Raw genomic sequence first — 16747 nt, forward strand, 5'->3', positions numbered from 1 at the left:
CTTCATCCTCCCTGACCGTCTCCTGTTGGGGATCCTGACACTCACTCGTTCTTCTTCACATTCTCAACTGGGGGTCCACCTACCGCTGCAAGCGTGAGAGATATGGTGGCAGTGACAGTAGCAAAAGGCAGGGTGGATTCAGATTCAGGGTGAGGGCCAAGGTTCTCAGGCGACAATGTAGTTTGGCCAGCCTGGCAAGAGGCGCTGCCTTGGCTAATTTAGTTTCATGTTTCTTCTCCATCTTGTCTCTTCCAGAAAAAAAGATTGTCAAGGCTCATGTCATCCCAATTGGCCATACTGGGCTGAAGCCAGGCATTTACAGACATCCCTGTTCAGTGATTTATGGAGACAGGGCAGTGCATGAAGGACTGGAAGCAGGCCAGATAGGGGCCATTATTGTGCTGTTTGTCTGCTGAGAGGCTTGATCAGTCTATCAGCAAATGCAGAGCTATCAGATTTGGATTGGTGCCCCCACAGCCACTGTCCAGCATGAGCCCCCCCATTACATAAGAATGAGGAGCAGTGTTGGCCATCTGGCTCCTCAGCCTGCTCCACCATTCAATAAGACCATGGCTGATCTTTTTGTGGACTCAGCTTCACTTACCTGCCTGCTCACCATAACCCTTAATTCCAGTACTGTTCAAATATTTATCTATCCTTGCCTAAAAACATTCAATGAGGTATCCTCAACTGCTTCACTGGGCAGGGAATTCCACAGATTCACAACCCTTTGTGTGAAGAAGCTCTTCCTCAACTCAGTCCTAAATCTGCTTCCCCTTATTTTGAGGCCATGCCATCTAGGTCTAGTTTCACCTGCCAGTGGAAACAACTTCCCTGCCTCTGTCTTAATTAGTCCCTTCATAATCTTACATGTTTCTATAAGATCTCCCCTTATTTTTCTGAATTCCAATGAGCATAGCCCCAGTCTACTCAGTCTGTCCTGATAAGCCAACCCTCTCAACTCCGGAATCAACCTAGTGAATCTTCTCTGCACCCCCTCCAGTGGCAGTATATCCTTTCTCGAGTAAGGAGACCAAAACGGTACATAATATTCCAAGTGTAGCCTCACCAGCACCTCATACAGCTGCAACATAACCTCGCTGTTTTTAAACTCCATCCCTCTAGCAATGAAGGACAAAATTCCACTTGCCTTCTTAATTACCTGCTGCACCAGAAACAAACTCCTTGAGATTCCTGCACAAGGACACCTAGGTCCCTCTACACAACAGCATGCTGCAATTTTTTACCATTTAAATAATAGCCCTTACTTTTCTTAATCTTTGCCTCTCATCTAACTTGTCAAGATTGTCATGACAATCTGTGTTCGAGCCACATCCCAGTCAGTGTTTATCTCCTTGGGACAGGACAGTCAATGTCTATCCCCCTGGGACAGGACAGCAGCATCTATCCCCTGGGACAGGACAGACATGTGTCTATCTCCCTGGGTCATCCAACTTAATAGCCTGATCCCACTTTCTCCCCATATCATTTGATTCTCTTTGCCCCAAGTGCTATATCGAATTGCTTTTTGAAAATATACAATGTTTTTCCCTCAACTGCTTTCTGTAGTTGTGAACTCCACAGGCTGACCACTCTCTGGGTGAAGAAATTTCTCTTCATCTCAGTCCTAAAAGATTTACATAGAACATAGAACAGTACAGCACAGTACAGGCCCTTCGGCCCTCGATGTTGTGTCGAGCTATGTCCAAACCCAAGATCAAGCTATCCCACTCCCTATCATTCTAATGTGCTCCATGTGCCTATCCAATAACCACTTGAAAGATCCTAAAGTGTCCGACTCCACTATCATAGCAGGCAGCGCATTCCACACCCCAACCACTCTCTGAGTAAAGAATCTACCTCGGACATCCCTCCTATATCTCCCACCATGAACCTTATTTACAGCTACATCCACCTGAGGAAATATTCTCTGCACGTCCACTCTATCAATCCCCCTCATCATCTTATAAACCTTTATTAAGTCGCCTCTCATCCTCCTCCGCTCAAAAGAGAAAAGCCTCAGCTCCCTCAATCTTTCCTCATAAGACCTACCCGTCAAACCAGGCAGCATCCTGGTAAATCTCCTCTGCACTCTCTCCAATGCTTCCACATTCTTCTTATAGAGAGGTGACTAGAATTGAACATGATATTCCAAATGTGGTCTCACCAAAGTCCGGTATAGTTGCAGCATAACCCCACGACTCTTAAACTCAAACCCCCTGTTAATAAACACTAACACATTATAAGCCTTCATCACGGCTCTATCCACTTGAGTGGCAACCTTCAGGGATCTGTGGATATGAACTCTAACATCTCTCTGTTCCTCCACATTCCTCAGAACCCTGCCGTTGACCCTGTAATCCGCATTCAAATTTGTCCTACCAAAATGAATCACCTCACACTTATCAGGGTTAAACTCCATCTGCCGCTTTTCTGCCCAGTTCTGCATCCTAACAATGTCTCTTTGCAGCCTGAAAGAGCCCTCCACCTCATCCACTACTCCACCAATCTTGGTGTCATCAACAAATTTACTAACCCACCCTTCAGCCCCCTCTTCTAAGTCATTGATAAAAATCAAAATAGCAGAGGACCCAGCACTGATCCCTGTTGTAAACTGCTGGTAACTGGCCTCCAGTCTGAAAATTTTCCCTCCACCACCATCCTCTGTCTCCTATGAGACATGATGTGGGAATGCCAACGTTGGACTGGCGTAAACACAGTAAAAAGTCTGACAACACCAGGTTTTAGTCCAACCGATTTATTTGATAATACTCACAAGCTTTCGAGGGGACTGCCTCTTCGTCAGGTGAATGGAGAGTTCCGGCCTCAGACAGAGCATATAAAGCACAGACAGTTTAGAGATTACTGATTAGAATGCAAATCTTTACACCTAACCTGCTGTTCAAGACCTGAAGTGGCTGACAATGTGAGTGGAAGGAGCACTGATCACAGGTTACAGGTATTGGGTTCATGTCGCACTATCTGTAACCCCCGTGACTTGCCTGGGTTTGCAAAACCTCACTTACTGTACTGTCTGGAGACAATACACATCTCTGTAACCTGTGATCAGTGCTCCTTCCACTCACATTGTCAGCCACTTCAGGTCTTGAACAGCAGGTTAGGTGTAAAGATTCGCATTCTAATCAGTAATCTCTAAACTGTCTGTGCTTTATATGCTCTGTCTGAGGCCAGAACTCTCCATTCACCTGACGAAGAGGCAGTCCCCTCGAAAGCTTGTGAGTATTATCAAATAAATCGGTTGGACTAAAACCTGGTGTTGTCAGACTTTTTCCTATGAGACAGCCAGTTATATATCCAATCAGCCAAATTTCATTCTATCCCACACTTCCTTACTTTCTTCATAAGCCTACCATGGGGAACCGTATCAAACACCTTACTAAACTCCATGTATACGACATCAAATGCTTTTCTTTCGTCTACACACTTGATTACCTCCTCAAAGTATTCAATCAAATTTGCGAGGCAGGACTTAACTCTCATGAAGCCATGCTGACTATCCCGGATTAAACTGCATTTTTTCAAATGGTCATAAATCTTATCTCTAAGGATCCTTTCCCTTAACTTACCGACCACTGAAGTAAGACTAACTGGTCTATAATTACCAGGGACATTCCTATTTCCTTTCTTGAAGAGGGAAACAACATTCGCCACTCTTCAGTCCTCTGGCACTATCCCTGTGGACAGTGAGGACCCAAAGATCAAAGCTAAAGGCTCCACAATCTCATCCCTTGCCTCCCAAAGTATCCTAGGATGTATCCCATCTTGCCCAGGGGACTTATCAACCCTCAGGTTTTTCAAAATTGCTAATACATCTTCCCTTAGAACATCTACCTCCTCCATCCTATCAGCCTGTATCACACACTCACCCTCAAAAACATGGCCCCCATCTTAGTGAACACTTAAGAAAAGTATTCATTTAGTACCTCACCTATCTCTTCTGACTCCATGCACAATTTCCCACTACTATCCTTGACTGGCCCTAACCTCACCCTGGTCATTCTTTTATTTCTCAGATAAGAGTAAGTAGCCTTGGGATTTTCCTTTATCTGACCCACCAAGGACTTCTCTTGCCCCCTCCTAGCTCTCCTAAGCCCTTTTTAAAACTCATTCCTCGCTACCTTGTAACCCTCAAGCAACCAAACTAAACCTTGCGTTTTCATCCTTACATACGCTTCCTTTTTCCTCTTGACAAGACATTCAACCTCCTTTGTGAACCATGGTTCCCTCACTCGGCCATTTCCTCTCTGCCTGTGAGGGACATACCTATCCAGGACACGCAGTATTTGTTCCTTGAGAAAGCTCCACTTTTTGTTTGTGCCCATACCTGACAGTTTCTGCTCCCATCTTATGCTCCCTAATTCTTGCCTAATCGTATCATAATTACCCCTGCCCCAATTATAAACCTTGCCCTGTTGTGTGATCCTATCCCTCTCCATTGCAATAATGAAGGACACCAAATTGTGGTCACTATCTCCAAGGTGCCCTCCCTCAAACAAATCTAACACTTGGCCTGGTTCATTACCCAGTACCAAGTCCAATGTGGCCCACCTCTTGTCAGCTTTATGGATAATATTGGAATAGTTTAGGTTAGAGGGTCATTAGATTGGTTCCACTGGTCGGCGCAACGTTGGGGGCTGAAGGGCCTGCACTGTGCTGTAATGTTCTATGTTCTATATTCTATCCACATACATGGCAGGAAACTCTCCGGCATACACTGTACAAAAAGTGTCCCATCTGAAGTTAAAGTCTCCCATGATAACTACCCTGTGACTGCCACACCTATCCATAATCTGCTTTGCCATTTCCTCCTCCACAACACTATTACTATTTTGGGGCCTATAGAAAACTCCTAACAACGTGACCAATCCTTTCCTATTTCTAACTTCAGCCCATATTACCTCAGTAGGCAGATAGCCCTCAAAATGCCTTTCAGTGGCCGTTAAACTATCCTTGATTAACAATGCTACTCCTCCACCCCTTTTACTGCCTTCCCTACTCTTACTGAAACATCTATACCCCGGAACTGCCAACAATCATTCCTGTCTCTGTTCTAACCATGTCTCCGTAATGGCCACATCATAGCCCCAAGTACCAATCCGCGTTCCAAATTCACCTACCTTATTCCTGATGCTCCTTGCAATGAAGTAGATACACTTCAACCCACCATCCTGTCTGCCTGTACACTCCTGCAACCTTGATACTTCACAATCCTCAACACTGGCTTTTGGACTACAGCTCATTTTCCCATCTCCCTGACAAATTAGTTTAAACCTCCCTAAAGAGCCGTAGCAAATTTCCCTCCCAGGATATTAGTGCCCCTCTGGTTCAGGTGCAAACCGTCCTGTTTGTACAGGTACCACCTTTCCCAGAATGTGCTCCAATTATCCATGCAAATGAAACCCTCTCACCTACACCATCCCTGCAGCCACATGTTAATCTCCCTGTTCCTCAACTCGCTAGCACATGTCACCAGCAACAAACCAGAGATGACAACATGCTTTGTCCTTGCTCTCAGCTTCCAACCTCGCTCCCTAAATACCTGTTTTAAATCCCCATCCCTTCTTCTACCTATGTCGTTGGTACCGATCTGCATACAACCTGTGACTGATCCCCCACTCCCTTAAGGATCTTGAAAACACGGTCTGAGACATCACAGACTCTTGCACCCGAGAGGCACATACTATCCATGAGTCTCTTTTGCTGCCACAGAACTTCTCATCTGAACCTCTAACCCCAATTACTATTGCTCTCCTGCTCTCCCCCCTTCCCTTCTGAGGCACAGGGATGGACTCATTTCTTGTGATCTGGTCACCCTGGCTTACCACTGGTAGGTCATTCCCCTGAACAGCATTCAATGCAGTATACTTGTTGCTGAGGGTATTCCACAATGGGTGCTTCCTCCCAGTCCCTCTCACTGTCACCCAGTTATTTTCATTCTTCGGTGTATCCAAATCCCTGAAGCTTTTAACTGTGATCACCTCTGCCTCCCGAATGATCCGAAGTTCATCCAACTCCTGCTTTATCCTGTATCCTTGGAATGTAACCTATGATTCTGGACTCCCCCACCATTGAGAACATCCTGCTTGCATCTATCGTGTCTAACCCTGTTAGAAGTTTATAGGTTTCTAACATATTCTCCCTCATTTTATGAACTCCAGTGAATACAATCCTAACCAACCCAATCTCTCCTCATACATTAGTCTCGCCATCCCAGGACTCAGTCTGGAAAACTTTGTCTACATTCCCTCTAGAGAAAGAACATCCTTCCTCAGATAAGAAGACCAAAACTGCACACACTATTCCACAAGCTCCTGCTTAATTGCAGCAAGGATGTTAGTATTCTGTTTGTTTTTGAGCTTGGCTCAAATTCCAGAGATAGGTCATTTGGCTCAACTGACAGCATTTATGCTCCACTTGTTCTTCCTGCCCCGACTCTTTGTTTAATCCTATTAGCATATCCTTCTCATTCACAAGAGTCTTTCAGAAAAAAACCTTTCTCTTTTTCTCTCATGTGTTTATCTAGCTTCTTCCCTTTAGATGCATCAATTTACCTCAGCTACTGTTTGAAGTTATAGGTTTCACATTCCTAGTAGACTTCTGAATACACCTTTGTACACCTTCTTAATGATTCTCATACCTATGGTTCCTAGTTTTGGATTCCTTTCAAATGGAAACATTAAAATGGATGTAATTTTAACTCACTTAAAATCTATTCACGTGCACAGAGTTAATATTGGGCTCATTGTCTCCAAATCTACCCTACAGAATACACATGTACGCTTACACTCACACACACATACACACGCGCATGCATGCATGTACACACACACACACAACTACGCATGTACACACATACGTGCACACACACGTACACACACAAACATATGCACACGCACACACACGTACATATGCACACACACGCGTACACACACACAGATGCACACACACACACATGGATGCACACACACACCAACACATGCACACATGGATGCACACCCATACGGACACACACATACATACAGACACACACACATGGACGCACACACTCACATGTACATGCACATGTGTACACACACACAGACACACATGTACACAAACGTACACCCACACACTTACACGTAAACACACACACTCTCTCACAAGGTATATGATCACAAGTAGACAACACGCATTGTAATTTTCAATACACTACATTGTCAATGCAAGAGGCTACAATTTGTAGGAGCACAGATAACAAGAGTTGCAAGGCTGAGGAACTTAGGAGGAGGCTGCGGGGTGGGGGGAGAGGGGTGGTGGGGTGGCGGCGGGGAGAGTTTGCCATTGAGGAATTTGATAACAGAGAAGTACCTGAACACAGTAAATATACCACACACAGATACTTACCGTTGGGAAGTTGTTCCAGTTGTGGTGGAAGAACATGCCAAGGACAGAGCACCTGAGGAAAGAGAAGTGGTTGCAAATCATTGAAACTTATGTGACAATCACTGCAACTATGTGAAAAAAGAAGAACAATCTGCATTTCCACTTGGTTCCCTTTGGATTAAGGAACCTTAATCCAGATTGTTTTCTCTAAATGTTATATAGTTGAATAGAGTCCATAAAAGCAGCAGGTTTATGGAAGGAGATTAAATGGACAGGTATTGTTGTGCATTGAATTGAACAAGATTAACACATACTCAGCTGCAGACTGCGATGATTAAATAACTTTAATTACATTTCCCCAACAGAGGGGGCTCCACACTACACTCCCTCTCCATTTAAAAAAGCATTATGCATTAAAATGTAAATTGATACATGCAGATAGTTCCCCAGAATACAATATGACGAAACCTGAAATGTAACAGGTTAGGTTGCAAAGTTATTGTTACTGTAATCACAAAGAAAGCACATATGACAGATATTTACATGTAAACATTACTGATTTTCTGTGTCTTTCACAAAATAACATTATTTCACATGAAGTATTGAAAGAAACATTTGTTCCTAATTCCTTCCCACATTTCTAATCGATGGACATATTCTCGTTGCTATGGTTTTCTTGTGTTTGACTACAGAACAAGAAACCTTGGAACATTCTCATTTTGAAACACTCTTCACAATTTTTCACCAACTCTTCAACATCTCTATCTACATTTGAATACCAAAAAGAAACTTCTTGATACTGTTTCCATATGCTCTTGATAAAGTTCCTGGCAACCTCTCGCTCTGTAAACCTTGGAAGAATAATGACTCAAACTCCACTGGAGACAGCTTTAATCTACGCTGTGTTCATTTCAACATGTGAAATACCCATGCAATTTCTTATCTCCACACTCTTCAGGACAGTGAGTCGGGACAAAATTGAGCACTTTACTAAGCCCCACATCCTTGAGAGTTTTGTTACTGATCTCTGGGAGAGACTGCCGTCTCCTTTGTGAATGTAAAGTAATTCACAAATAACTCAGTAGCTAGAAATGAATAATTCTTTATGGGAAATCTCAGAAGGACACCTGTATTAGCATGATCTGTTGATTTGTGATATTACATAACAAACTGAGGCCCCGTTTCAAAAAAATACTGTGTACAGTTTTGGGGCCCGATTTTACCATTTTGTTTCTAAGTTCTGAATCTGGGCGCAATTCAGATCCAACTTGGAAAACTGCTACCAGATGCCCCATACACACTCAGCCTGAAAAAAATTGTAGTTCTGAATTGTGCTGTGGGCAGGGCTTATCTCGCCCGAAATCTGCAGCTCCAATCAGAGCCTCTAACTGCACATGTGCAGTGAGAAAAAAATTTGAAAAATGTGCCCCGTCACATCGCTACCGGACTGCAAAAAGCAGATAACGTGGCCTGGCAGCAATGGCCCCCACAGCATAACTGTCCCCCTTATCCACCTATCCTCCGTTACCCAGGCCGATCGCTACCCTCTGCCCGTTCCCCTACACCCCACCTCTCCACTGATCACCCGCAGAGTGGCAGCAGAACCTCTCCCTGCCCCCCACTAGAGATCCATCTCACCTCCCTTCCTCCTCTTGCTCCCACCACACCCCGATCCCCCGCCGCCTGCCCGGACGGAAAACCATCTGGCCTCCCCAAAATCAGCGAGCATTCTGGCCTCCCTCTTCCCGCAACCAGAGAATGATTGGGCCTCTCTCCTTCCACCAGTGAATGAAATCTGGCACAGATCACATTAATGGCCTCACGCCCGACTTTAGCAAATTTTTGCTCCCAAAAACGGGCACGATGCAAAGGTAAAATCGGACCCTTGGTCCCTGTATTTAAGGAAAGATACATTCTCATCAGAAACAGAACAGATGTGGTTTACTAGGATGTTCACGGGTACCTAGAGACTGCCAAATGAGAAAAGATTGAATAGGTGGGGTCAGTGCTGGCTCTGTGTGACCAAATTCCTTCCAACTCGATTTTCAAGTTTGCTGATGGCATCACCGTAATTGGTCGGATCTCAAACAATGATGAGACAGAGTAAAGGAATGTGATAGAGAATCTGGTGAACTGGTGCAGCAACAATAGTCTCTCAATGTCAATAAAGTGAAGGAGATTGTCATTGACTTCAGGAAGCGTAGTAGAGAACATGCACTATATCAATGGAGATGAAGTAGAAGTAGTTGGGCGCTTCAAGTTCTTAGCTGTCCAGATCACCAACAAACCTGTCCTGGTCCCCCCTGCTGACACCATTGTTAAGAAAGCTCACCAACGCCGTTACTTTCTCAGAAGACTAAGGAAATTTGGCATGTCAGCTACAACTCTCACTAACTTTTACAGATGCACCGTAGAAAGCATTCTTTCTGGTTGTAACACAGCTTGGAATGGCTCCTGCTCTGCTCCAGATTGCAAGAGACGACCAAATGTTGTGAATTTAGCTCAATCCATCACACTAACCATCCACTGATTCTGTCTACACTTCCCATTGCATTGGTAAAGCAGCTGGCACAATTAAGGACCCCACGCACCTTGGACATTCTCTCTTCCATCTTCTTTCGTCAGAGAAAAAGATACAAAAGAACAGCTTCTTCCCTACTGCCATCAGACTTTTGAATGAACCTACCTTACATTAAGTTGATCTTTCTCTATACATGAGGTACGATTGTAACACTACATTTGCCCTATCTCGTTTCCTTCTCTATGAACAGTATGCTTTGTCTGTAAACACGCAAGAAACAATGCTTTTCATTATATACTTATACATGTGACAGTAATAAATCAAATCAAATTTAGAGTTCAGAAAAATGAATCAGAGAGAGTTGGTGCAGCATCAATGGGCTGACTGGCCTCTTTTTGCACTGAATGGATTCTATGGCATGATTAAAACATATAACATATATGTTGCAAGGATGTTTCCACTCATGGGTTAGTGTAGGACCAGAGGGCACTGTCACAGAATAGAGGGGTGCTCTATTAAGAATTAAAGATTATGGAGAGAAGGCAGGAAAGTGGGTTTATGGATGTTAGTGGTCAGCCAGGGTCTTATTAAATGGTAGAGCAGGCGTGAAGGGCTGAATGGCCTACTTCTGTTCCTATTTCCTATCGTCTTATTTGATCCGTAAGCACTTAGCACTTCCTCAATGATAGACATATTCTTACTGATTCCTACTGCAAATAACTTGACCCAGATTAATCATAACTTTCTCTTAATTCTTTCCCATTAAGGAAACTCTGGGGGCAATCATACCAAAAAAAATTTGAAGTCCAGGATAGGCATGAAATCAGGAGTTTCAGATCTGTTTTTGTTTTGCGTTTCTCACCTGTAGAGGGAAAGGACATGGCTTAAGTCACCTAATGCTGGCTGAGTGCAGAAGAGGGTGCCATTGCACATGTACAGATCTCCAGCAGCAGAGGCCTGTCACACAGCTTCTGCTGCTGTCAACTTGCCTACTAAAAAAGACCCACCATCCAACTACTGTGGGTGCCTGCGGCCTATTATAAACCTCCCCACCATTTGGACTGATCAACCCCATGACCCTCCATGCCCAGACTGATCCGCCCATTCCTTCTCCCACCATGATTGGTGGCCTGACCATCCCCCCCAAGTGATTGCCGGCACAACCCCACCCACCCCACCCAGGGCTAATCTGGTTCTCTTCCCCCACTGATCCCTAATGCAGAGTATGCAGTGGGTTCCCCCACTACCGATTGACTGCCCCCGGTCTGACCGCACTCCCCAGTAGAGCTCACCTCACTCAAGCCCCATCTCCTTGGCACTGCCCAGTGCCTGGTGGCATGCCAAGATGCCCAGTGGACAGTGCCTAGTGGGCAGTGCCAGGCTAGCATTGCCCAAGGCCACCTTCCCCCCTTTTCCTCAGCCTCCTGGTGGGGGGGCCTCAATGGCCTATTGTTCTACTGGTGAGTCCACCACGGCTGGTCCCCATTGTTGGGAAACAGCTGTGATTCTCACCAGATTACCGGGGGTATCGATTTAAGATAATTGGGAGAAGGATTGGAGGGCACGAGGGATAACTTTTTCCACTGAGAGAATGGTAGCCATATGGAATTTGCTGCCTAAGTTAGTGGTTGAGGCTGAAACACTTAACTCAAAAGGCAGCTTGATTTGTATCTGTAGTGCTAAAACCTGCAAGGCTAGAGACCAGGGAAGTGGAATTAAAATGGGAGGCCAGTTTGTTCAGGATATGCAGACGTGATGATAGAATTGTCTCTTTCTGTGCCATAATGTTTCTAGTGTTCTATGTCCACAGTAGCATCTAAATTTCTGATTCTGAGACTGTGACCTTGGCTACTGTGACCAGGATTCATTGAAATTGCCAGCTCAGAAACTCTCACAATTTGCAACACTCTTTCTGCTGTTTCTGTTAGCTGTGACCTCATCACGTTGGCTCAATAACTTGCCTGGATTTTGTTGCACTTTGGGCTTACTATAAATGTTTCTTAAAGGTTAATTTCTAAAATTGTGCCATACCCACAGCTATGTAAAGTTTCCTTAATTTGAGAATGTAATCTGACTTAGCAACTGTTTCCTTTCACATAATGCAACTCACAATTCAACTTCATTCCTGGTTGTGTCATAATCTCATTAATTTCAGAATGGCTCAGGGTACTGGAGTTTATTGGGAAACATGGGCTAAACACCACCTCAAATTCCCCCAAGCCCAGAAACTACTAAACCTGCTCAGTATCTGGACCTGCAGTCATAGGCCAGAACTTTACTGCCCCACCACCACAGTAATTGGAGCAGACGAGGGGTAGACAATGGGAAGGTCAATTGACCTCACTTCGGATTTTATAGTTTTGGGACGAGTGAGGCTGTAAAATCCTATCCGAAAGTTTTATAGCAAAAGAAGAGACTTTCAGCCTATTGTGTCTGCGTCAGCCATAAAGCACCCATCTATTCTAATCCCATTTTCTAGCACTTGCTCCATAGCCTTGTATGCTTTGGCATTTCAAGTGTTCATCTAAATGCTTCTTAAATGTTGTGAGGGTTCCCGCCTCTACCACCCTTTCAGACAGGAAGTTCCAGATTCCCACCACCCTCTGGGTGAAAAGGTTTTTCATCATATCCCTTTACCTTAAATCTATGCTTCCCTAGTTATTGTCCCCTCTACTAAGGGGAAAAACTTCTTTCTATATCTATCATAATTTTACACCAGTCAATTCCTCCATCAGACTTCTCTGCTCCAAGGAAAACATCCAGCCTCTCTTTGTAGCTGAAACACTCCATCTCAGGCAACATCCTGGTGAATCTTCTCTGTATCCCCTCTAATGCAATCAATCCTTCTTATTGCATGATGATCAGAACCATACACATGACTCTAAATGTGGTCTTACAAGCATTTTATACAGCTCCATCGTAACTCCTTGTTCTGATATTCTATGCCTTGACTAATAAAGGCAAGTATCCCATATGCCTCTTGATCACCTTATTTATCTGTCCTGCTGCCTTCAGGGATCTATGGACATGCACCCCAGGGTCCCCCTGGTACATTGGACTTCCTAGTATCCTACCATTCATTGTGTATTCCCTTGCCATGTCAATCCTCCCTCAGTAAAAAAGTGTTGAACTTGTTTTGTATAGCCCAGAATGGAACTCCAGTGGTCTTGGGACGAGCGTTCCAGGTTTTGGACTCAGTTGAACTGGTCTGAACGATTTTCCCCCAAATCATTTACTTAATTCTTATTTATTTTGTTTGCTCTGCCAAGTGTGTAACCTTCGTTTGTAATTACACCAGGCTTCTTCATTAGCATTGAATTTCTCAATTGCCTCCAAAAAGGTCAATGAGTGCCATTTTTTCAATAAGGTATGGTGCTGATGCACAGTGCAGCTGAACACGAGTATACACAACGCTTTCAAGTTATCCAAAGCTCCTCAAGATTAACTTTGGGGTGAGAATGTTGAGGGTGGTGAGTGATTGAAGCTCGCTATCTAATGTGCAGCACTGACATTGATTGGCAGGAAGTCCTGCCTTGAGAGCTGGGGATGTGGGGTTGTGGGGGCAGGGGGGGGTAAGATCCTATCCATCGGTGATTGGGGGGGGTGTGGGGGAGGTGTTTGAATCCTGTCCATCTGGCAGGGGGAGGGGAATCCTGTCCATATGTGACAGCCGGGGATTGGGGATTGGGAATTGGGGGGTGGGGGATGAGAAGGGTGAGGGGGTGGTGAATGAGGTTTCCTGTCCTTTCAATTTCATCTTCTCTACCCCAGAACCTACCTTTAAGTGGGGAGTGGAAAACATAAAATTCCGCCATTTGAATTCCAAAAGTATGTTACAGCATACTTCCATTTTTACCATCTTCAAAGAAATGTAAAAGTAGATTGTGTCCCAGCCTGGTCACCACCTTTGTTGTCAAATCTTACTCAACTGCAGGCAGTGGCACAGAAGCCTCTATATCACAGGTAGACTCCATGACAGGAACAGCTTAAATGGGCTAGTAAATTCCATGATAGGCAACTGTACCCTTTGATCACATACACCTTTCCTGTTCTGCATACTATTGTTCAATGCTTCCTTACCTAGTTTCCAGCTAGAGGCACTCAGCCTCTGTCCCAATGTGTTTGTACTCTCAAGCCCGGCACTGAAAGGAGGTGGATGTTGCTTGATTGATGGACTGGCTTCCTGCTTGAGCTCTGGACATCGTTGCTGGTCCACAATGCTCATCGGGAGGGTGTGGCGCTCATACATAGCTCGTCGCTGAGGGGTCATGGGGGCCAGTTGAAAGTCACTACACTCACTTTCCCATGTAAATTGGTCTGAGACTGAGACACAGATAGAGCAAGAGTTATCTCGCAGCCCAACACAAAGCTGATTGCATTCGTACAGTGAGGAAATGAACTTGATCCAAAAGGCACAGCTTCTCATATCAACCAAGCAAAACTGGTTTGAGCAAAAGCTGATCAATCGACAGTTAGGAAGGCAGATTCAATGTTAGCATTCATTTCTAGAGAGCTAGAATACAACAGCAGGGATGTATTGCTGAGGCTATATAAGGCTGTGGTCAGATCTCATTTGGAATACTGTGAGCAGTTTTGAGTCCCATTCTTAAGGAAGGATGTGTGGCACCAGCAGCACAATGGTACAGTGGTTAGCTTCTGCCTCACAGTACCAGGGACCTGGGTTCGATTCCCAGGTCGGATCACTGTTTGAGCAGAGTTTGCGTGTTTTTCCCATGTCTGTGTGGGTTTCCTCTGGGTGCTCTGGTTTCCTCCCACAGTCCGAAATACATGCTGGTTAGGTGCATTGGCGGTGCTAAATTCTCCCTCAGTGTATCTGAACAGGTGCTGGAGTGTGGCGGCTCAGAGATTTTCACAATAACTTTATTGCAGTGTTAACTTAAATCTACTTGAGACACGAATAAAAATAAACTTTAAACTTTAATAAACCTTCAGAAGTATTTCCACAAAGAGGTTCTGGCTAAAGGAACACAGCTGCATGCTAGTTTCCCAATGGGTTACTGAGGAAAAATCAATACATGATAGGTAGCAAGGGAGAGACTAAAAACACCTTCACATGGAAATACAGCTAGAAGCAAAACAATAGAATAATGCTAATGCTGGAAATATGAATATGAGACAGAAGTCAATTACTTATGGAGGCAGGGGACATGGCTGAGTTATTAAATATATGCTTTACATTCTGTGTTTACCAAGGATGAAGATGCTACCTAAGCCATAAAATATAGGAGCAGAATTACGCCATTCAGCCTATTGAGTCTGTTCCGCCATTCAATCATGACTGATATAATTTTCATCCCCAATCTCCTGCCTTCTCCCTGTAACCATTGATCCTCTAATTGATCAAGAACCTACCTTTCGCTGTCTTAAGTACAGTCAATGACCTGGCCTCCAGAGCCCTCTGTGGCAATGAGTTCCACAGATTCAATACCCTCTAGCTGAAGAAATTCCTCCTCATCTCAGTTTTAAAGGAGCGTCACTTTCACTCTGAGGTTGTGTCCTCGAGTTCTAGTCTCTCCCACAACTAGAAACATCCTCTGCACATCCACTCTATCTAGGCCTGTCAGTATTCTGTGAGTTTCAACTAGATCCCTCCTTCATCCTTCTAAACTCCATCGAGTATAGATCCAAACTCCTCAACTGCTCCTCATATGAGAAACTCGTCATTCCTGGGATCATTCTTGTGAACCTCCTTTTAGACCCCCTCCAAGGCCAGCACATCCTTCCTTAGCTATGGGATGCAAAACTGCTCACAATATTCCAAATGGGATCTGACCAGAGCCTTTTACAGCTTTAGCAATACATCCCTACTCTTATATTCTAGCTGTCTAGAAATGAATGTGAACATTGAATTTGCTTTCCTAACTGCCAACTGAAACTTAAGAGAGTCCTGAACCAGGACTCACAACTCCCTTTGTGCTTCAGATTTTTGTAGCCTTTCCCCATTTAGAAAATAGTTTATGTTTCTATTCTTCCTACTAAATGCATAACCTCACACTTTCCTACATTGTATTCTGCCACTTCTTTGCCCACTATCCTAGCCTGTCCTAGCCCTGCCGCACCCACCCCCCGCACTTTCTCAACACTGCCTGTCCCTCTACATATCTTTGTATAATCCACAAATTTAGCAACCATGTCCTCAGTTCCATCTCGCAGATCATTCATGTATATAGTGAAAAATTGTGGTCCCAACACTGACCCCTGTGGAACACCACTAGTCACCAATTGCCATCCTTAGAAGGATCCACTTATCCTCACTCTCTGCCTTCTATCTGTCAGCCAATCCTCTATGCATGCCAGTACCTTGCCTCTAACCTCATTGGTTCTTAGCTTACTTAGCAGCCTCCTGTAAGGCACCCTGTCAAATGCTTTCTGGAAATCCAAATAAATCATGTCCACTGGCTCTCCTTTGTCTAACTTCTTTGTTATCTCAGTCCATCTCATCCGGCTGATTTATCCATCTTCAGACCTTTCAGCTCCCCTAGCACCTTCTCCTTAGTGATGGTCACTACATTTACCTCTGCCCCCTGACTCTCTTGAAGTTCTGACATGATACTGGTGTCTTCCACTGTGAAGACTGATATAAAGTACCCATTCAGTTCCTCTGCCATTTCTTTGTCCCCCATTACTACTTCTCCAGTCTCATTTTCCAGCGGTCCAATGTCCATTCTTGCCTCTCTCTCTTACCTTTTATATATCTAAAAAAAACTTTTGCAATCTTCTTTTTCATTACTAGTTAGTTTACCCTCATATTTCATCTTCTTCACCCTTAAGTTTTTTTGCTTGCTTTTAAAGACTTCCCACTCCTCTGGCTTCCCACAATTC

At 44.4% G+C, this 16747-nt stretch overlaps 1 protein-coding gene across 1 annotated transcript in view; it reads right to left on the minus strand.

Annotated features, from left to right (window-relative positions):
- Positions 1-16747, minus strand: part of LOC145344481 (cytosolic carboxypeptidase 2-like) — a 105316-nt gene that overhangs the window by 12077 nt on the left and 76492 nt on the right. Inside the window, exons 16-17 of the mRNA XM_080191637.1 lie at positions 13985-14221; positions 7405-7456 (exon numbers count right to left, since the gene is read on the minus strand). Coding sequence (XP_080047763.1) covers positions 7405-7456; positions 13985-14221 — 289 coding nt within the window. The remainder of the gene's footprint in view (positions 1-7404; positions 7457-13984; positions 14222-16747) is intronic.

Source organism: Carcharhinus amblyrhynchos, chromosome 6 (assembly GCF_965287045.1).
Source record: "Carcharhinus amblyrhynchos chromosome 6, sCarAmb.v2.hapA, whole genome shotgun sequence".
Lineage (NCBI taxonomy): Eukaryota > Metazoa > Chordata > Chondrichthyes > Carcharhiniformes > Carcharhinidae > Carcharhinus > Carcharhinus amblyrhynchos.